The sequence below is a fragment of the Neoarius graeffei genome, chromosome 11 (assembly GCF_027579695.1).
Source record: "Neoarius graeffei isolate fNeoGra1 chromosome 11, fNeoGra1.pri, whole genome shotgun sequence".
Taxonomy (NCBI): Eukaryota; Metazoa; Chordata; class Actinopteri; order Siluriformes; family Ariidae; genus Neoarius; species Neoarius graeffei.
In genome coordinates this window covers 14,784,869-14,808,361 of record NC_083579.1, presented here as the reverse complement: position 1 = coordinate 14,808,361, position 23,493 = coordinate 14,784,869, and the positions used below count along the sequence as shown (strand labels likewise).

The 23,493-nt window shown below is 40.6% G+C and overlaps 1 protein-coding gene across 1 annotated transcript in view; it reads left to right on the top strand.

The window, feature by feature from the left end:
• The window catches only part of spata17 (spermatogenesis associated 17), a 90,782-nt gene that overhangs the window by 50,535 nt on the left and 16,754 nt on the right, over window positions 1-23,493 (top strand). The window contains exons 8-9 of the mRNA XM_060932895.1: window positions 3,184-3,332; window positions 10,065-10,200. Coding sequence (XP_060788878.1) covers window positions 3,184-3,332; window positions 10,065-10,200 — 285 coding nt within the window. The remainder of the gene's footprint in view (window positions 1-3,183; window positions 3,333-10,064; window positions 10,201-23,493) is intronic.

Here is a 23,493-nt window from a genome sequence, read left to right as displayed (position 1 = left end):
ATTTTAGACTAATTTCATCCAAGAGAATGCACATTCACCTGTTCATACGTCATGTTGAGGAACAAACTAACGTTAATGGTGCTAAAATGCCTGGAGAGAACGGCCCTAGGATTGTCCGCTTTGCTTATACAGACTTCTCGTGCAGTGGGAAAAAATGCACTGCTATGTGTTCCATATGTAGAAGAACTATCGAGGAGACGACGGGGACAACCTCGAACTTCAATCGTCATTTGGCAAGACTCCACCCAGAGAAGGAAGTGACACGCTATGTTCATTGCCCTATTGATAGCGGGGCTTGCTTGCTGAGCGATGAACTCGCTAGTGTTAACCCTCTATCATGTTATTTGCCCTGTTGATAGTGGGCGGGGCTTGCTGAGCGATGAACAAGCTTTTTATCTGTAGCCTATTAACTAAAATGGGGCAGTCAAGCAAAGCAGTAACGTTAGTCCAACACAGTAGCAGAGACGGTTTTACAGAAAGGCAGCAACAGCCACCATCAAATGGTGCGGTTTGAGGCCCTGTCCACACGGCAACGGATTCAGGTGAATCCTTTACAATTGTTTATCGTTTCGGCCTGGCATCCACACGGCACCGGCGTTTTGGGTGCCCCAAAACGCAATCTTTTGAGAACGGGTTCCAGAGTGGAAAGATCTGGCAACGTTGCTGTTGCGAAGTCGTCTGGATGAGTAGAACGGATTTGTTTACGATGACGTCACAACCACATGACTGTGGGTAGAAGTGTAACGAACTCGATGCGAGTTGTCAACAAATCCTATAACTTGGTTCATGAAATGCGCTTACAAAATATTTTCACTGTGAATATTTATTGTGTAATGGTGCAAAGTGAGAGAGAGAGAGAGAGAGAGAGAATAGCCCTTAGGGCAGAGTCAATCCCGCCAGCAAAAATAGGGAAAAAAAGGAGCGATCTCACCTCTTCAGATGTTGGTTTAAGTCCTACAATACATTCCTCAAAAAGGGCGTAGAAGAACAAATTAATCCATCAACGTGTAGCATTCAATTTATTCCGGACCATTAAAGACGCCGCCTTCCGCGTAGAATCATGCGTCATCCTCGCCGCCATATTGGATGGGTCAAAGCGGAGAATAAAGATGCCTCATTCATGTGCTGCGTTTAACTGTACCAACAGGTTTGCCGTCCAAACGAGATCACATGGGATTACCTTTCACAGGTGAGACTGGAAAAATACTTTTCATTGTATTTGGTCATTATAATGGAATTTTACGAACAGATTTTTCTGACTTTGTGGCTAATATGAAGTCTCGCACATAATAGTTTATGCGCATGCGTCCTTACTACTTCTATTGTTGTGGTGTCTCCAAAGGGACCGTCTTACAGCGCCCCTAGAGGTGTGGCATGTGTATTGCATCGTTTTCAGCAAGCGTTGCGTTGCCATATGGACCTGATATTTTACTGATCGTTGCCCATGTGGACGCGATATTTTTTTAAATAACATCTCGTTGCCGTTGTCGTGTGGATGTAGCCTGAGTCTTGTTCTCGGACTCGACTTGAAATTTTCTTTATTGACTCGGACTTGAACACTGGGGACTCGAGACTGGACTCGGACTCGAGGTTTAGTGATTCGATTACAATACTGTAATCCAAAACAAACATTCTGAATGAGTAAGATTATATCATCAGGCAGTTTATGAGTTACAAGACAAAAAGAACTTTTATTAAAAATACCATTAGATTTTTTTTAGTTATTCCTTTGTACACAAAGTGTAATATATAACTTCCACCATTCAGTATTCAAATATGCGCACAAAACAAATATCCAGTAATAACAATACATTTGAATGGACGGCAGTTATCAAAGGAGACTACAAGATAACCATGGCTGATTTCGGTTTTGGCAGGAAGCTGTTAGAGAACACTCTAAAGAAGAATATCTGAATCCTGCCTCCGTTCTCACCTTTATACGATCCACTGTGGAAAACTGTGGAACTGTAAAAGTGGCGTGAAGCACATCGATCAGATTCGGCTCGTTATTCAGCCAATCCTGTCTGTTCGAAAAACGCCTTTTCAGAGTGTGTAAGCTAATCCAAATGGAGCTCGTCATCTTATCCAGCTTCAAGAGGGAATCTGACGATGCATATTTGCACACGTGTTATTTACTCTGCATGACTTTTACGGTGACCGATTCTCATTATTGTTTTCAAACATAAGCGAGCAGAAATAAGGTGTGGGCTATTTCTTTTTATTATACAGAGGCCGAGTTGCTCATCATGGGCTGTGGATTCAGCAGAACCCAGAGAAACAGAACAGATAGGTATTATTTATCGCGATTATACCACCACAAAACCCCCGTCTCTTACTCATTGTAACTTTCTCCCCGTGATAAGCATCTGGGAGTGATGGATTGATTATGTGTGCCATTTGGGGAAGCCGGGGGATTGGTCAGTGCCGGGTGCTGATCTGGTCTCGATAGCATCAAGGGCATTTGTGGCTGCATGAATTAGCAACCGCAATGTCTGAAGGTCATATTAAGAAACAAAGAGCAACACAAAGTGAAGGAGTTTTGACCAGAAGCTTTCTGTGCGGAGCAGATGATACCGTGGGCATCATTTCATGTGCACCAGTGTGTTCTGCCTTCACTGCCTCGGGACAGAGACATACAGAGACGTAATTCACGATATCATCTCATATACAATCAGTACACGATGTACGATATTTCATTAATACCCTGAAAAAAGATGTTTTCAGGTTGAGCGCAGCTTTTGAAGTTACTTTTTTTTTTTAAAGAAGAAACAAAATGAGTTTATTCACCAAAATGAGAGAAAACAGTATGTCTCCTTTGTTGTGATTAAGTCCTGAATGCTATGAGTATTTTAACTTTTTAATCACTTTTAAATATTCGACAATCAATTTATATCCATTTAATATTGCAGTGTTATATGGACATTTAATGGCAGACTCTTTGTAGCAAATAGTGAGATAAAACACAAACTGGCTTTGGTGTATGTGGTATCATAGGGTGAAATATTTCTACCTTTTTACCCCTAATCCCTTTCATGGTCATCATGCCTTTGGCATCACTAAAACTGAGCTTTAATACCACAACGGTCGCAGGGCCTGGGGGCCAGTTGGCTGCAAGAGGGAATCATCAATAACAAGTAGAGTGAGCAATAAAACATTTACGTTATCCCTCCCCATTCATGTCAGGGGCCTTTCAGACCAGCTGCAGAGGTTCAGCGGCAACGCCACCGGCCCCTGGAGCCGAGTCTGCGCGTGGCCACATCCATCACGGCCCTGGAGGAGGCCAAAGAGGAGCTGCAGCAGCGTGAATGGAGGGCTCCTCTCATCGACCAGCCGTGAGTCCGACACACACACACACACACACACGCAACAGAAGAGCATTTAGATCAAGACAACAGAAGAGCGTATGAAATCTAAAATGAACGTACTGTATAAATCAGGATTTGAGAAAGTAAGTAATGTCGGTCTAGTCATGGCCAAACACAAGCTGAACTGGGAAACGAAAAGTGCTTAAGATCAAGTGAGTTCAGTGAGCACACCTCTGTGTATCAGGCAACACGTCACACTGGATTTAATATTCACGTCATAAATTCGGATCCCTAAATGCCAGCTGGTGTTTTTCCAGTCACTCAGAAGTAATTGCATTTTATTTAAAGGAGAACTTGCTTTATTTCTTAATTAACGTTATTCAATTACGTTTTCGGTTTTGGTAACCTTATATCGTGACTCGTATTGGCAAGTAAATATTATACTTATCGGCCTGTTCGGTTTTTAGCCACGTTGAATTTAGTTCCTTTGGTCCGTGAAGGGATCAGGCGTCGCTTATCTGCGCGATCTTCACGAGACTTGCACGAGACTTCGAAACGTCAAGTGTCAGCCAGGTGTCAGTGCTGCCATTTTGAAAACTGTTTTCCAAACGAAATATTGCACAAAAACGAGTTTAAATGACGATTACTACCTACTTTTTTCAAACTTTCCTGATTGCTATCAAAACAAACAAAACTTCCCGCTTGATTACGTCAGCGTTCGAAGGAGGGCGCGCGCGTCTTTTGACAATGTTGGCAGATGTCGGTCGCTTTGATTTCCGCTGTACGTTTTACTTCCGTCCTACGATGTCTCGCACAGGTCTCAACGAATCTCGTTTACGGCCATTGCTTTGGCATATGGACTGATATATTACATAGCATATTTCAAACACTCATAACTTGCTATAGCAGTGACAAAATAGCTATCAAAAACGCATTCCGTTATTTAATAAAATGAGATAAATAGAATTTTGATAATAAAAAATTTGCCTTCAGTTCTCCTTTAAAAGAACTCCAACTCTGGCTTAAAGGGCAATAGATCTTCTCGTTTTATCCTTCCAAACTTCAGAGCAGATGGTAAAAACTCAGAAGGGGCCACTTTTAAACAAGTTAGCAAGAAAATAAGTGCCCGCTTGAATAAAACACTGCTTTCACAGCTATTAATGTCCCACCACATGCATTCCATCCTTGCTGAAACATTATTAGAGCGCCTCTCAAGAATATAATCATTCCAGTGGATTATCATAATAACATTTTCAAACAATATTCCTTTAACAGTTTGGTTTGAAAGCCTGTCCATTTATTTAAATTAACAAACAAACTTAGTGTGCAGTGTTTATTAATCAGGATGGCTCCAACTTTCGACAGTAAATTAGCTAACTCCATTAACGCAGCCCACTCCAGCCAGGCTGGTGTACGAGACGCAGTTACTGTGCAAATTGTATTATAAACATGGCAGCTCTGGGCCATGCTGAGGTGGGATTCGACCATGTTTTTGATCTGGCATCCAGTTCTCAATCTGAAATGTTTCAAAAAGCTTCCGAAATCTCCTTTTCTTCTACCACACCATCTTAAATTTAAAGACGTCGTCTTAAGATTCTCGTTCAGCCTAATACCGGGTGGGTTTTGGACTGGACGTTGAATTATTTGGCAGTTTTAATTTCCTTGCAGCCTTTTGGACTGGTTATTCATACGGAACAAGCATGAATTGTTAACAGATCACCGTGCTGTTGATTCATTTTCTTTAACAGCAGCCCTGACAGTACTGCTAATCGTAATTCAAATCACAGGTTTACAGTAAAGTACTCCTCCTAATACCGTTTCTTTTCTATAATAATGGCGCAGTCTCATGGTGGACACTCGACATAATCGAAAACTAGTAATAAACTGATTACAAAATGCTGTTATGCCTATTTGAAAACAAAACAAAACTGAACAATAGAAATACAGTGGTGGCTACAATTATCGACAGTCTATAATTATCGACACCTTTTCAGATTTATCAATAAAAAAAATTTACAAAGGTGAGTTTCAGTTCCAACAGTTATTATTGGTTAAATAATCAACCGGAAGACCCGCCTCGCCCTTTGATCTTGTCATCTGATGACACAGCTCGTTACCTGAGATGGAATTTTTTTTCGCACGATCAGCACTTTGAGGAAAACCCGGACGTTATCATCATCGTCGCAAGTAAGCATGGTAGAAAGATCATGGGCATGTTTTTACTGATCAAATTCACCGATATTTCATGATCTTCTTGTCGAAATCTACTTTGTTTCTTACTCTGTCATTTGACAGTCACCATTTTGTATCTAAACGCGCGTTTGAGAAGTCACATGTGTGAGGTGTCGATAATAGTGATCACTTGTTGTCCACCATTATCAACACCCTGTGGCATTTACAACTGTTATGGATCGATCTTTGTGTAACATTTTTGGAGTAGATGAAGTACTTTTTAAAAAAAAATAAAAGTGCTGTGATTTATACTATTTTTTTCTGATTCATAACAGAATGGAATGTTTATAGAGTATTTGGAATTCGATTGCGATAGAATTAGCCGAGAATTAAATTCCTAGCATATTAAAAATTACATGCTTGAAATATTCAGATTTTTCTATTCCGTTCAGAAAATATTGTTTTATAGTTTGTTGTAAATATCTACCACATATTACAATATCAGTAGATGTTTTATATTTTGGTTCGAGGAATGACATGCGACCTTTGATCTGGATTTTCATGTGGTTACAATCTCAATCGCCTGTTGACATTTATTGGTAAACGACAAAACTAGAAATTAATACAAACAATGACGAATGATTAACAAAATGTGATCTATGAAAATACTTAGAAAGTGGGTAGAAAGTGGAACAAAAAGATTTTCTGACGCAGATTAAACATTATCAGTTCATTTGTTACAAACATTCGAATTACTTCCTCATTTACGTAAGCACCGACATTGATATATTTATATAAAAGATATTTTGTACGAAATATAAGTCTATGTAAAACAAATTTCGAATTAAAATTCTTTGGTTAACTTAATACCACATACCGATTAATTGTTTTAGAAATAATCATCTGGGTGTCAATAATTGTGGAATGGTTTCGATAATTGTGGACAAAGGTGTCAATAATTCTGGAACAGTGTCACATGATCTGATACACTAAGTAATCGGGAATCAACTCTTTTTTTTTCCCCCAGTGGAAGTTTGAGTAACTATTCATGCACAATTTATGTATTGAAAGTCTTTTCTACTTTTGCAACGGCCAAAAGATCATTAAAGGAGATACGCAGAACCATGGCCTCACTTTTTGTTTATAAATGCCTTGAGACCTCAAGAATGGCATAGGAATAGTTTTAAGCATTAACAATTAAAATGATTAATTTAGGTAGCAGTCTGAGTGAATGACCTTGACATCTGTGACATCACAGCAGGAAGGGTATTGGTCTCGTCACCATTTTCGCTATACTAAAACACAGAGCTAACTGCAACTTCGAGCTTCCATTTTGAGCTAATTTATCAACATGCCACGTAGATGTGTTGCTGGCGGGTGCAGCAACATGACAGAAGGTGGATTTACGTTGCATTCATGGCCCAAGAATGTTCAAACTGCAAAGATTTGGACGCATTTTGCGAGAAGTTCACGGGCATATTGGGTGCCTATGAAGTGGTCTCTTCTCTGCTCTGCACATTTTACTAAGGACTCGTACGAGACCTCTGATCTGTTGAGGAGTGTTGGCTATAAGCTGTACTGAAAGAGGGTACAGTATCAACAATTAAAGGAAAAGAAAACAACAAGAAAAGGAAAGTAAGTTCAGTTGCACCAGTTCTCCTGGAGCATGAACCGAGGGTTGTTGCTAAAACCTTGGACGGGACGGGTCGGGATATATCACTCGGACAGTGACCTCCCCGAGGTTGTTGCTAAAACCGGTGACGTCCCGTCCTAGGTTTTAGTAATTGCCTGAGCTGAGCAGTAATGGCGGAGTACTCAGTATGGAGAAAATGGAGAATGAGTGGACCAGCCGTCTGATTTCTCCGCTGGATATGCTTGCCTCAGCAGCAATATCTTGCCCTTACGTGGAAGAAGCGAATGAACGGAGGACTGAAAGTCAGATTGTTTCAAAACAATCGGCCACAAGGTCGGCCTTCAAGAAGCGAGAACACAGACGCGTAAGATTTGACTCTCAAAACAACAAAAAACAACAACACTCGTTGTTTACCTGCATTTAGATTAATACATGTAACTTGTATTGTGTGTTTAAGTTACCAGTATAAGATTATTTAATTTGCTTCAGAATGTGATTGTCTCAGTTCATCTGATTATTTAATTAGCCTTTTACGTTTTATCAGTGAAAATGCATGCATGCACATGTATGTTGCATAAGTTATAACACCTATCCTGTTTTAATGAGAGTCAACCCACAATCAACGAAGTCAAATCAGTCTTAGTTGAGCAAGTCGGTCACGGTATTTCTTACTTTCACCATAAATTTTTTATTGATATGACTTTGGTCTATAAACTGTCAAAGGCCTCAGCCTTAAAACCGGTTCCCGCTGTGATGTCACGCACTCAGGGCTGGCTGGCTCAGCGGGGCAGCTCGAATGCCAACTTTGCGGTCGATTTTAACTCTCAAAAAAAATATATATATTTTTTTATTCCCATTTATGCAGCATACAAGAGTCAAGGATGGAGATACTATCCACTCAGAAATGTATTTAAAAATAAAGGTTCTGCGTATCTCCTTTAAGCTGTCGATAATTGCTGTATTTTAAAACAGTCTATAATTGTTGAACGTTTATCTGACATTTGTTGCGTTTGTAAAGAGCTTCAAGTGTCAGCAGCTTGTACGTTTTCCACCATGGGAAAGTCTTCAAGACAGACAAGTTTGAGCTGTCTTGTTTCTCACTACCACGACAAGCTGCTTTTTTTTTTCTTTTTAACTCTGAAGTAATTAAAAGAGAGTTGAATTAAAAATAGGCTGGTAAGGTCATAACTGTTTATAGCTACTATAATGTCAGCGATCAGAGAAACAAACTTGTTTTGTGGACGTTCCATAGCATTTACTATAATGGGATAAAAGTTAGCACTGTGTACAAATAAGATTATGATTATCGTGCTTCAGTATGCAGAGCTTTAAATGCGATATAAAAAGTGAGAAAGGAAACTCCCCCCTACACACACACACACACACACACACGTGCATGTTCTGTCTCTCTATCAGTATCTTTTCCTCTTTTTCCCGTGTGTTTGGGGGCTGCCTGGTGTGTTGTCACTGCACACTGCCTCACACTGCCAAGAGATCCCCTGTGAGGAAGCCAAACTCCCCTTAATGGCTTTGAATGAATAAAAACTAGCCTATTAAAATGCAATTCAGAGGCAATGAAAGCAGTAAGTGAAACAGCCGGCTAGCAGCAGAAGCCTTGTGTATTCGAGGACATTGGGGCCACATTAATTTTTACTCTGCGCTGTCTGTCCCATGTGCACATTAGCATGAGTTGCACTGTAATCTGTCTTGCAGGAGCGGCTGGTGTCTCCACTGGGGAAGGATGTATGTATGAGGCCATTATTTAAAGTGCTGTGTTTGATGCAAACTTTTTTACAACCCCATCAAAAAAATTTTATCAGTTATTTTTTCTTCCTTTATTAGGCTATTAGGCCATAATTATTTATTAGAGTATTATACATAGTTTCTCTCCTTGAGGCGTACAGGGAGAAGAAATAACAAAATCACGCTGATTCTCTCTCTCTGTCTCTCTCTCTCTCTCTCTCTTTTATAGTTCACTTTTTTCATGGCCTGATTGTCAAATCTTACACTATTTTACTTTTTGTTTCCCTCACCAATCATATCGCACACAAGCCCGCCTACCCGCCCACCCCCACGCATGATTACCCACAGGAGAAGAGGCAATTATAAAGTATCCATATGCCAGGAATGATTTATAGACAGTTTACCTTTTACAGAGTGCTTTGATATATATTTTTCCCCCTCTGTTTAGTGACAGTTCCCGTGTTTGCATACGGCTTTTACATGATCTCCAGTACGCTTTCTACATATTTCATTCCAATTTACAATTTAACACCTGCATTTGTTGTTGGATCATCATGAAAAACTTATAAATATGAGAAGCGTGGGGCCTTTTAGTGCAGAAAAAGCTTGCAGGAAGTGCCAGAATTGTTGGTTGTTTGTTTGTTTTGTCGTGAGCCAAGCCAATGCCCAGAGGACGTTTAGCCGTGCTCATGCAGACACCTCTTGTACTGCGCCGGATAAATCTTCCTCCAGGCAACGTGTCTTGGGTGCAATTTACAAAATCAACCTCGCTGTAATTAACATCTGGCATTTTTCCTAAGTAACAGCCATTTGCATTGAACAAGTGCCCAACAAACACACAGGCGACTCTAACAACCCACAAGAAATCAAGCGATTAAGAAGCCATTCCGATTTGGACCAGAACCCGTTGAGGGAGGAATGAGCCGACATGGTGATGTATAAAGGTCGATGAAACATTAGCTGCGAGTGGATGTACTCGATAGAACTAGAGGCTATTACAGCAATTTAGGACTCTGATTAAAAATCTACCGCTGATTGTGGCAACTTTAGCGATGTGGATTTTTCATCTTTTACTGCCATTTTACAGCATTCTTTACATCAGAGAATGACTTCTTAATTTCCTGACATTAAGAGCTCATCGGGGGGGGGGACACATACGGAAATTATTCCATAGATATTAACTTAGTATTTTTTCCCCCGGATATGAACAGGTTTCTGCCTTTCTCAAAGGCCCACCAAAACAAAGAATATAAGGCTCTTCTCCACACACACTCTCCATATGGACAGAAAGCATACGGGAGCAAGCACTTCCGCGAGGAGAACAAGGTGCAACTACAAAGGAAAAAGGTACGCTTATAATACACACACACACACATACAGTGGTGCTTGAAAGTTTGTGAAACCTTTAGAATTTTCTATATTTCTGCATAAATATGACCTAAAACATCAACAGATTTTCACACAAGTCCTACAACCCCAATTCCAAAAAAGTTGGGACAAAGTACAAATTGTAAATAAAAACGGAATGCAATAATTTACAAATCTCAAAAACTGATATTGTATTCACAATAGAACATAGACAACATATCAAATGTCGAAAGTGAGACATTTTGAAATTTCATGCCAAATATTGGCTCATTTGAAATTTCATGACAGCAACACATCTCAAAAAAGTTGGGACGGGGCAATAAGAGGCTGGAAAAGTTAAAGGTACAAAAAAGGAACATCTGGAGGACCAGATTGCAACTCATTAGGTCAATTGGCAATAGGTCATTAACATGACTGAGTATAAAAAGAGCATCTTGGAGTGGCAGCGGCTCTCAGAAGTAAAGATGGGAAGAGGATCACCAATCCCCCTAATTCTGTGCTGACAAATAGTGGAGCAATATCAGAAAGGAGTTCGACAGTGTAAAATTGCAAAGAGTTTGAACATATCATCATCTACAGTGCATAATATCATCAAAAGATTCAGAGAATCTGGAAGAATCTCTGTGCATAAGGGTCAAGGCCGGAAAACCATACTGGGTGCCCGTGATCTTCAGGCCCTTAGACGGCACTGCATCACATACAGGCATGCTTCTGTATTGGAAATCACAAAATGGGCTCAGGAATATTTCCAGAGAACATTATCTGTGAACACAATTCACTGTGTCATCTGCCGTTGCCAGCTAAAACGCTATAGTTCAAAGAAGAAGCTGTATCTAAACATGATCCAGAAGCGCAGACGTCTTCTCTGGGCCAAGGCTCATTTAAGATGGACTGTGGCAAAGTGGAAAGCTGTTCTGTGGTCAGACAAATCAAAATTTGAAGTTCTTTATGGAAATCAGGGACGCCATGTCATTCGGACTAAAGAGGAGAAGGATGACCCAAGTTGTTATCAGCGCTCAGTTCAGAAGCCTGCATCTCTGATGGTATGGGGTTGCATTAGTGCGTGTGGCATGGGCAGCTTACACATCTGGAAAGACACCATCAATGCTGAAAGGTATATCCAGGTTCTAGAGCAACATATGCTCCCATCCAGACGACGTCTCTTTCAGGGAAGACCTTGCATTTTCCAACATGACAATGCCAAACCACATACTGCATCAATTACAGCATCATGGCTGCGTAGAAGAAGGGTCCGGGTACTGAACTGGCCAGCCTGCAGTCCAGATCTTTCACCCATAGAAAACATTTGGCGCATCATAAAACGGAAGATACGACAAAAAAGACCTAAGACAGTTGAGCAATTAGAATCCTACATTAGACAAGAATGGGTTAATATTCCTATCCCTAAACTTGAGCAACTTGTCTCCTCGGTCCCCAGACGTTTACAGACTCTTGTAAAGAGAAAAGGGGATGTCTCACAGTGGTAAACATGGCCTTGTCCCAACTTTTTTGAGATGTGTTGTTGTCATGAAATTTAAAATCACCTAATTTTTCTCTTTAAATGATACATTTTCTCAGTTTAAACATTTGATATGTCATCTATGTTCTATTCTGAATAAAATATGGAATTTTGAAACTTCCACGTCATTGTATTCCATTTTTATTTACAATTTGTACTTTGTCCCAACTTTTTTGGAATCGGGGTTGTAAAAGTAGATAAAGAGAACCCAGTTAAACAAATGAGACAAAAATATTATACTTGGTCATTTATTTATTGAGGAAAATGATCCAATATTATATATCTGTGAGTGGCAAAAGTATGTGAACCTCTAGGATTAGCAGTTAATTTGAAGGTGAAATTAGAGTCAGGTGTTTTCAATCAATGGGATGACAATCAGGTGTGAGTGGGCACCCTGTTTTATTTAAAGAACGGGGATCTATCAAAGTCTGATCTTCACAACACATGTTTGTTTAAGTGTATCATGGCACGAACAACCATCTCTAAAGAGTTTGGACTCCACCAATCCACAGTGAGACAGATTGTGTACAAATGGAGGAAATTCAAGACCATTGTTACCCTCCCCAGGAGTGGTCGACCAACAAAGATCACTCCAAGAGCAAGGCGTGTAATCGTCGGTGAGGTCACAAAGGACCCCAGGGTAACTTCTAAGCAACTGAAGGCCTCACATTGGTTAATGTTCATGAGTCCACCATCAGGAGAACACTGAACAACAATGGTGTGCATGGCAGGGTTGCAAGGAGAAAGCCACTGCTCTCCAAAAAGAACATTGCTACTCATCTGCAGTTTGCTAAAGATCACGTGGACAAGCCAGAAGGCTATTGGAAAAATGTTTTGTGGACAGATGAGACCAAAATAGAACTTTTTGGTTTAAATGGGAAGCATTATGTTTGGAGAAAGGAAAACACTGCATTCCAGCATAAGAACCTTATCCCATGTGTGAAACATGGTGGTGGTAGTATCATGGTTTGGGCCTGTTTTGCTGCATCTGGGCCAGGACAACTTGCCATTATTGATGGAACAATGAATTCTGAATTATACCAGCGAATTCTAAAGGAAAATGTCAGGACATCTATCCATGAACTGAATCTCAAGAGAATGTGGGTCATGCAGCAAGACAATGACCCTAAGCACACAAGTCGTTCTACCAAAGAATGGTTAAAGAAGAATAAAGTTAATGTTTTGGAATGGCCAAGTCAAAGTCCTGACCTTAATCCAATCGAAATGTTGCGGAAGGACCCAAACCAAGCAGTTCATGTGAGAAAACCCACCAACATCCCAGAGTTGAAGCTGTTCTGTACGGAGGAATGGGCTAAAATTCCTCCAAGCCAGTGTGCAGGACTGATCAACAGTTACTGGAAACGTTTAGTTGCAGTTATTGCTGCACAAGGGGGTCACACCAGATACTGAAAGCAAAGGTTCACATACTTTTGCCACTCACAGATATGTAATATTGGATCATTTTTCTCAATAAATAAATGACCAAGTTTAATATTTTTGTCTCATTTGTTTAACTGGGTTCTCTTTATCTATTTTTAGGACTTGTGTGAAAATCTGATGATGTTTTAGGTCATATTTAAGGCAGAAATATAGAAGATTCTCAAGGATTCATAAACTTTCAAGTACCACTGTACACAGAATACACAGTCTACACAAGCACAATAAAAATGATTGAGCAGGAAAAGAGATAAAGACACAAAAACACCCCATCTTGAAGTCATGTCAGAAATTTGTCAAATCTGACAGCAGTTTAATAAAATACCCAAAAGTAGACGAGAGGGAAATGCTCTGTGCTCGTGCCACCCTGAAGTCCTCACATTAGGTAATTGACTGTGTCTTTGCTGAAGGCTGTTCATGGATGAAAGTTCTTTATTGGCTCTTACCAGTAGGCACTGCCCTCTGCATCCAGTGCAATTGCCTGGAAATACCTCCTCCTAGTATGAAATAAATACGAGAGCCTGCAACTGACACTGCTCAGGCATGTGCATCCAGGGCTGCATGGACCTGCAGCCTTTGATAACTCGAGGAACATAAGAGACCATGATCTCCACATGCCATCTTTTCTATTCATCCCTGTCTGAAGATGACTGAATCTTTCCCCTGTCTGAGTTCATCATGGCATCACATGCTAAAACGTGCAGCCCGTCATGACACAACACACTAACGCTGTCAATTCTTTTGAAGCCAGCTTGATAGTTCAGGGGTGGAAAGCCTGTCCTGCTGGCGTTCAACAATAATGAAGGCTCTGCGTAACAAGCGTGTGTGTGTGTGTGTGTGTGTGTGTGTGTGTGTGTGTGTGTGTGTGTGTGTGTGATTAGCATAATTGACGCAACTGAGAATGTCATTTTGAGGATTATCACTGATCCATAGGTAGAAGGGAAGCCCCCACCCAAACACAGACACACACACACACTCTCAGGGGTTATGCCCCTCCGAGAGAGGTCTCTCATCTTATTGATAACACACACACACACACACACACACACACACACACACACACACACACACTGAGTGTCATCAGAATACTTCTTCAATAATAATGGTGGCTTTGGACCCATGGTGATTTCTACATGTATCAGTGTCATAAACTTTGTCAATACAGAAGTATTAATTACCAACGCATTAAATAATTGTGATCATGTACTGATTCGTGGCTCCTCAATGAAAGATTCAGTCCTTACTGTAGTACTAGTAAGCAGTCAGGTATTTCTATATCACTTCTCCATTCAGTTATGAATGTATAATGGTTAAACAGTGTTCAGCTACTTTTCTGTCATTTACTTGCAAGATTAAAGACACTGATTTATTTATCCCTTCACTTGTAATAATGAATAATAATCTGTAACATTAATGGATTAATAATTAACACTTCTGCAGTGAGAAACTACAGCACTGAGAGATGCACAGTAGATCAGAACTGGAATAACAAAGCATTACTTTTTTGGTCAGCATGTTAATTTAAAGCGAGACGGCCTTTCGATTTCATAAAATCGGTAAAATTTAGTTCCCCCTGAAATTTGGTCATTGTGATATATGTTTATTTCTGTTATATCTCAGAAAAAAGCAGACCATTCTGTGGCTGGGAAGTTGATTAATTTGAAGGGATTAAAGCAAATAATGTGCATGAAATCGCTCACTTTGCGCAGTCAAGCAGACAGAGGAAGTCTGTGTGTGCGCGTGCGCACATGCGCAGGTTTACCTTTGAGCGTGCACTGACAGTTCCATCATTCTGTCGTTAAACGAACAGCTGACCACACCGAGGTGCTCGCTGAGCGCCGATATTTATTAGTTTGGTCCTGCGTTTCCTTTCCTTCGTATATAACATTACATCTTTTCTTCTCACTTTCCGTTACTGTAGTCGGTCTTTCACATTTCATTCGCACACTCACGCCCTCCATTTTTCTCTCCTATTTCAAATTTGTATCCCACAATGCCTTGCGCGAACAGGGAAAGCCCACCACGTGATTCATGACGTACTGGAGGATCTTGAATTGGGTCATGGTGAAGCAGGAAAAAATAGCAGAGAATTTAGGGCCATGTGGCCCTGAATTCATTAATTCTTCTATTTAAAAAAAACTAATAAAATTGGAAGTCTTTGATTCAAATTCAGTAGCTTTCCATCCACTAAACAAACATAATTGGGTGTCGGGGAAAATTCATTTTATGACCGACACTTGAAAAATCTGAAAGGCGGTCTAGCTTTAATATTAATGACTAAATAATTAGACATTAGTCAGAATAGTTTATTATAGTGATTAGCAATGATATTGAAACTATGATAAAAGCACTTTATTGTTTAAAGGAAGTGTTTAAAGGATACGCGTCTTTAAAAATCTGTTTTGCATGACTCGGACTGCCGTCCATGCATGAGGCTTCCCTACGACATGGCTGCCTTCAGGTTGCTGGGAAAGTTTACAATGATTCTGAAAGAAAATGTAAGAATTAAAAAAAAGAAAAAATGATTTAACATAACTTGGAGGGTGGCACGGTGGTGTAGTGGTTCGTGCTGTTGCCTCACAGCAAGAAGGTTCTGGGTTCGAGCTCAGTAACTGACGGAGGCCTTTTAGTGTGGAGTTTGCATGTTCTCCCCGTGTCTGTGTGGGTTTCTTCCGGATGCTCCGGTTTCCCCCACAGTCCAAAGACATGCAGGTTAGGCTAATTGGTGGCTCTAAATTGTCCATAGGCATGAATGTGTGTGTGAATGGTTGTTTCCCACGCCTAGAAATGGGAGGGTTATAGCAGGAAGGGCATCTAGCGTAAAACTATGCTCCAATTAATATGACATGTGGATCAGTAGGGTCTACATAGACCCTGACCTGGCAACATTGCTGAACAATGGGGAGGAAGATAAATGTAACTTGGGGTATTGAAAGGGATGATGATAAAAGTCTGTAGGGTTAGGGTCTGTGTAGGGATATGTACAGTAATTTGTGAAGTATCCATCCATCTTGGAATATCACTACAGTGACGTGGCTGCTCTGACAGCTTCAGCCATGAAAGTGTCTAGGGAACATTACAGGAGTGGTTTCCCATTGCCTTCTACTGGATTATTATAGAAGTTTTCTCCTCTCAACCATTCACACCTATGGACAATTTAGAGCCACCAATTAGCCTAACCTGCATGTCTTTGGACTATGCGGGAAACCGGAGCACCCGGAGGAAACCCACGCAGACATGGGAAGAACATGCAAACTCCACACTTAAAGGCCTCCGTTGGCCGCTGGGCTTGAACCCAGAACCTTCTTGCTGTGAGGCGACAGCGCAAACCACTACACCACCGTGCCGTCCTCCAAGTTACTGTATGTTAAATCTTTTTTGTTTCTTTTTTTTTTTTAATTCTCACATTTTCTTTCAGAATCACTGTAAACTTTCCCAGCAAACTGAAGGCAGCCATGTTGTAGGGAAGCCTCATGCATGGACGGCACTCCGAGTCATGCAAAGCAGATTTTTAAACAAGCGTATCCTTTAAACAATAAAGTGTTTTTATCGTAGTTTCAATATCATTACTAATCACTATAATAAACTATTCTGACTAATGTCTAATTATTTAGTCATTAATATTAAAGTTAGACCGCCTTTCAGATTTTTCAAGTGTGGGTCATAAAACGAATTTTCCCCCGACACCCAGTTATTTTTGTTTAGTATACCGAAAGCTACTGAATTCGAATCACAGACTTCCAATTTTATTTATTTATTTTTTAAATAGAAGAATTAATGAATTCAGGGCCACGTGGCCCTAAATTCTCTGCTATTTTTTCTTGCTTCACCTTGACCCAAATCAAGATACTACATCATGCATCACATGGTGGTGGGCTTTCCCTGTTCATGCAAGGCATTGTGGGATACAAATTTGAAACAGGAGAGAAAAATGGAGGACGTGAGTGTGCGAATGAAATGTGAAAGACCGACTACAGTAACAGAAAGCGAGAAGAAAAGACATTGCTATATACGAAGGAAAGGAAACGCAGGACCAAACTAATAAATATCGGCGCTCAGCGAACACCTCGGTGTGATCCGCCATTCGTTTAGCGACAGAATGATGGAACTGTCAGTGCACGCTCAAAGGTAAATCTGCGTATGTACGCACACACGCACGCACGCACACACACGGACTTCCTGTGTCTGCTTGACTGCGTAAAGCGAGCGATATCATGCACATTATTTGCTTTAATCCCTTCAAATGAAATAACTTCCCAGCCACAGAATGGTCTGCTTTTTTCTGAGATATAACAGAAATAAACATATATCACAATGACCAAATTTCAGGGGGAACTAAATTTTACCGATTTTATGAAATCGAAAGGCCGTCTCGCTTTAAATTAACATGCTGACCAAAAAAAGTAATGCTTTGTTATTCCAGTTCTGATCTACTGTGCACCTCTCAGTGCTGTAGTTTCTCACTGCAGAAGTGTTAATTATTAATCCATTAATGTTACAGATTATTATTCATTATTACAAGTAAAGGGATAAATAAATCAGTGTCTTTAATCTTGCAAGTAAATGACAGAAAAGTAGCTGAACACTGTTTAACCATTATACATTCATAACTGAATGGAGAAGTGATATAGAAATACCTGACTGCTTACTAGTACTACAGTAAGGACTGAATCTTTCATTGAGGAGCCACGAATCAGGACATGATCACAATTATTTAATGCGTCGGTAATTAATACTTCTGTATTGACAAAGTTTATGACACTGATTCATGTAGAAAAGACCGTCGCTCTTGCACCTTCTTGCTGTGAGGCGACAGTGCTAACCACTACACTACCGTTATGAAGTATAAGACAGCCAAATGAGGCCACAGCAGCCTTCACTATAAATATTTAAATTATATACATATCCAATAGGGCGGCACGGTGGTGTAGTGGTTAGCGCTGTCGCCTCACAGCAAGAAGGTCCTGGGTTCGAGCCCCGGGGCCGGCGAGGGCCTTTCTGTGTGGAGTTTGCATGTTCTCCCCGTGTCCGCGTGGGTTTCCTCCGGGTGCTCCGGTTTCCCCCACAGTCCAAAGACATGCAGGTTAGGTTAACTGGTGACTCTAAATTGACCGTAGGTGTGAATGTGAGTGTGAATGGTTGTCTGTGTCTATGTGTCAGCCCTGTGATGACCTGGCGACTTGTCCAGGGTGTACCCCGCCTTTCGCCCGTAGTCAGCTGGGATAGGCTCCAGCTTGCCTGCGACCCTGTAGAAGGATAAAGCGGCTAGAGATAATGAGATGAGATGAGACATATCCAATATACAAAAAGAAATTCTGCGCTTCAGCTAAAGCCTTCTTCCTTCGAACGATGAAGGATGTGGAATGAAATGTCCGAGGCACCTCTTGGAAAAGTCTCCACTGCTTTTTAAAAATGATATCTTGGAGAAGTGAGAGATTATACAGGAACCAGGACTCCGAGGTTTACTAATGCTGCCAGAAGATCAGATTTTCACGTCTATGTTCATTTTTGGGAAAAAAGAAAAGGTTGTTTTCACCTTCACATGCATTCACACCTTTCCGATCGCATTACGGCTGTGATGTGGACGTTCCCGCATCATGTTGTACTCTCGTCTTTATCAGACCTCACCGAGCTCTTTGAGATGCAAAAGTATTTCTTGCTCTTTAACTCTCACAGGAAAAGCTTTGTCCCTTGATAGCGATCCTAAACATAAATTGATTCTAAAGAGGAAATTAAATAGCACTTATTACACTGTCTAACTAGTAAGCCAGTGTCATTTGTCTGGGGCTTGATGAATGTGCCATATTTGCCTGTGCTTGCTGCTTAGCGGTGAGGTACGCGCTGCACACAGACCTGTCTTAATAATGAATTTCCACATCGTCTCATTCCTTTCTCTCTCACATCGACCCACGAGAAGATAATGATGGATATGGTTATTTTCAGGTGCGTTTGTGATTAAATTATACCCATAATCTTTTTTTCCCCCCTTCCTCTACATTTCTTCTTTCCTCTTCCAGTTCTCCTTAAAATGTGAGCCTGCGATGTGCTGAGATTAACACGCCTTTACCCGAAAAGCAGCGCACGGTGATTTATCTCAATTGTAAAGTTAAAAGGAACGGGTGTGAAGATGGCAGAGGCCTCAGACGTTCTCACATCCATAGCTAATGAACTTCTGATGCTGACTGTATACCTGCCTTTTTATGGAAACACGTTTGCCTTTCTGAACATGCTGGTTTCGTTTGTGTGTCTTTCCCAGTGTGTATTGATTGCTGTATTGATGTTAAATGAATACACAGAGTGTACCATATCAGCGGCTGATGCTGATGCTGATGCGTCGTGAAAGTCCAGGTGGTGAGGATGACGGGTGAAGCATACTCCTTAATTAGCACATTAGTTAACACCCTCTTGATGAGGACGGCCCTTCATCAGGCTGCCCTTTGCATGGCCAAAGCGTGTGTTTTGAGCTTTGCATCAGCACCACTAGCACTAGCTAATTACAGAGCCTAATGAAGTGCAGACGTTAGCCGCACCTCGCCGCAAAACCCTCAGCATCACCTTGTATTAGACTTTCATCAATCACACTTTTAAACTGATATATCTCAGCACTGAAAGCCCTCTCTCTCACGACACACATTTCTCCTCACTCGCTGTTCGAATGTTACTTTAGTAATTGCTTTTTCCGTTCCATGTCTTCGCCACCACTCCACATTCTAGCATATACAAGCAGGAAAATTTATAGCAGGGATGTGACTGATGTATGAGGCGTGTTTAAATTGAAATGATACCCATTATGAAAAAAGAAAGTAAAAAAAAAGGAAAGAAATAGCCTGCTTTTTTTTTTTTTTTTTTTTTTTTGGTACAGCTGATGATTTTAACCCTATAATCAGTCACACAGCAGTCTGGGCTACATTAGTGACCGAGAGGCTCTGGGTGATCCACTATAACTGTTTTATAGGGTGATAAAATATCCCAGCCCCTTTATTTACCATGTAGTAAACAATTCTCCAGACGTGCCTCTTTCTTTTTTATGTTATGTATGTATCAATTAACACTGCGCTTACTTCCATCATGTCAGCATTTCCCTTTTTTATCGTTCCGTATCCAGATGATGTCAATGAAAAATAGCTGGAAGCATTTAAAAGGGCCTTGTTACCTTTCAGTGTTTCTAAATAAGTTGCTAGAAACCTCAAGTGTTGATGCTGTGATGAAATCCAGTGCAGATTGATCTCTGAATGAAACAGCCTGGGAAATACACCATTCGTATTTTCCATCCGGGACATGGAGAAGCAAAACCGTGACATGAATCTCTATATGTCAGTCCTGACAAAATCAATGAATTGTTTTGATAAATTTGGGTACTTTTGTACCCAAATCGATATAATAATAAGAGAATCACATGTTGGCTTGAAGATATGAAGTTTATCTTCTCGTGTTGAAAAACTTGCAGCTTTCATACGAAATACTTCGCGGATCTGAGTGACATATTTTTTTTTTTTTAAAAATGCGTACCCTGTGAGTACATGTGGCTACTGCTTATAAATAAAATAGTTTTCTGATCCCAGGTCCATACAGTAAATATAGCATATATACAAGTTATCAATTCTACTCGCCTCATCTCTTGCAAGCATGACCAAGCTGTGAGCAGCATCAGGGTTTGTAGTATTTTGGTTACCAATTTTTTTTTTTTTTACAGTGCTGTGAACGATATCCAGAGCATTTTTTAAGGATTTTCCACTAGGAGACCAACTGGTCTGGGCAATACAATCACAAGCCCCAGAGTCCATGCGGCTGCACCACTGCAGCATATTCTGTGATGCAAATTGCCGCATTACGAATCCTCGTTTCAGCCAGCATAATATCAACATAGTTAATGCAGTGCCAAGTTTTCCTTGTTAAATGTATACTTACTGTACATGGTACTTGGTTAATTAATTGCAACTGATTGAACCAAATGATAAGACATAACTTGGTTTAAAATTTGGTCTCCCAGTGAAGCTGGTTTGGCATTGACTAGGAGACCAAATCTGGCCACTGGGAGACTGTTTGGTCTCCCAGTAACTATGTTAAAAAATGCTCTGACGATATCTCTTTTGAAAATAATAAGAAAGCACTTGTTCATGAATTGTCTGAGGAGCATTATTTAGTACTAATGAGCACATTTTGTTTCACAAGTGTAGTGTAAAGACTCTAAAATAAAATGAAAAAATTAAAGCGAACAGCAGAAGTTTGATATCGGCTTTTCAATATATCTGCCAAAAAGCTAAAAAAAAACCTTACAAAACCTTTCATTTGACCTTCCAGAAGGACCAAACAAAAGCTGTAATAATCAAAAGGGAAATTTTCTTAAAATAAACACCACTTACTTGATATCGAATCAGTAGCCTTGGCAAACCACGAGGTGAATTTCGTTTATCTTTTTATCTGCCGATTATGTTCCGATACTACGAAGTTATAACGAGGTTTCTCTTATTTCGTTTCTGCTTCTGATCAGTTCTGAAGTTTATCAAGAAGTAGAACGGGTAATCGAACTTGATCAGGATAAGTGCTGATTGGTTACAATGTTTCGCTATTGTTACACTCATTCTTACAACACGATGACATAGTGGCTTCACCTCTCGTTCTTGTGTACCTTTGATAACGCGAGATCAACTGTTCGTATCGCAAGATCACGATTCACCGTTCTGGTGATTGTAATACTTATGCGCATGTGCAGTGCGCTATTGTTACACTCATTCTTACATTCTTACATACATTCTTATGAGGACATAGTAGCAACTGCCTCGCTTCGCCTCTACTGTATGAGGCAGAAGCCACAAAAATATTGGCTGGCTTTGAGTGGTGTATCAGAGATAGTCCATTCAGCTAGCATGATATTGAAGGAGTTGAAAAGAATACATTATTATTGTTAGTATACATAGGTACAGTGGTGCTTGAAAGTTTGTGAACCCTTTAGAATTTTCTGTATTTCTGCATAAATATGACCTAAAACATCATCAGATTTTCACACAAGTACTAAAAGTAGATAAAGAGAACCAGTTCAACAAATGAGACAAAAATATCATACTTGGTCATTTATTTCTTGAGGAAAATGATCCAGTATTACATATCTGTGAGTGGCAAAAGTATGTGAACCTCTAGGATTAGCAGTTAATTTGAAGGTGAAATTAGAGTCAGGTGTTTTCAATCAATGGGATGACAATCAGATGTGAGTGGGCACCCTGTTTTATTTAAAGAACAGGGATCTATCATAGTCTGATCTTCACAACACATGTTTGTGGAAGTGTATCATGGCACAAACAAAGGAGATTTCTGAGGACCTCAGAAAAAGTGTTGTTGATGCTGGAAAAGGTTACAAAACCATCTCTAAAGAGTTTGGACTCCACCAATCCACAGTCAGACAGATTGTGTACAAATGGAGGAAATTCAAGACCATTGTTACCCTCCCCAGGAGTGGTCGACCAACAAAGATCACTCCAAGAGCAAGGCGTATAATAGACAGCGAGATCACAAAGGACCCCAGGGTAACTTTTAAGCAACTGAAGGCCTCTCTCACATTGGCTATTGTTAATGTTCATGAGTCCACCATCAGGAGAACACTGAACAACAATGGTGTGCATGGCAGGGTTGCAAGGAGAAAGCCACTGCTCTCCAAAAAGAACATTGCTGCTCATCTGCAGTTTGCTAAAGAGCACGTGGACAAGCCAGAAAGCTATTGGAAAAATGTTTTGTGGACGGATGAGACCAAAATAAAACTTTTTGGTTTAAATGAGAAGCATTATGTTTGGAGAAAGGAAAGCACTGCATTCCAGCATAAGAACCTTATCCCATGTGTGAAACATGGTGGTGGTAGTATCATGGTTTGGGCCTGTTTTGCTGCATCTGGGCCAGGACGGCTTGCCATTGTTTGTGCCATCACTGATGGAACAGTGAATTCTGAATTATACTAGTGAATTCTAAAGGAAAATGTTAGGGCGGCACGGTGGTGTAGTGGTTAGCACGGTTGCCTCACAGCAAGAAGGTTCTGGGTTCAAACCCAGCGGCTGGCGGGGGCCTTTCTGTGTGGAGTTTGCATGTTCTCCCCCTGTCTGTGTGGGTTTCCTCCGGGTGCTCCGGTTTCCCCCACAGTCCAAAGATATGCAGGTTAGGTTAATATGGGAGGGCCTTGGGCTGAGGTGCCCTTGAGCGAGGCACCTAACTCCCAACTGCTCCCCAGGTGCTGTTAGCATGGCTGCCCACTGCTCTGGGTATGTGTGTGTTCACTGCTTCAGATGGGTTAAATCCAGAGAGGAAATTTCACAAGTGTGTGATGAATAAAG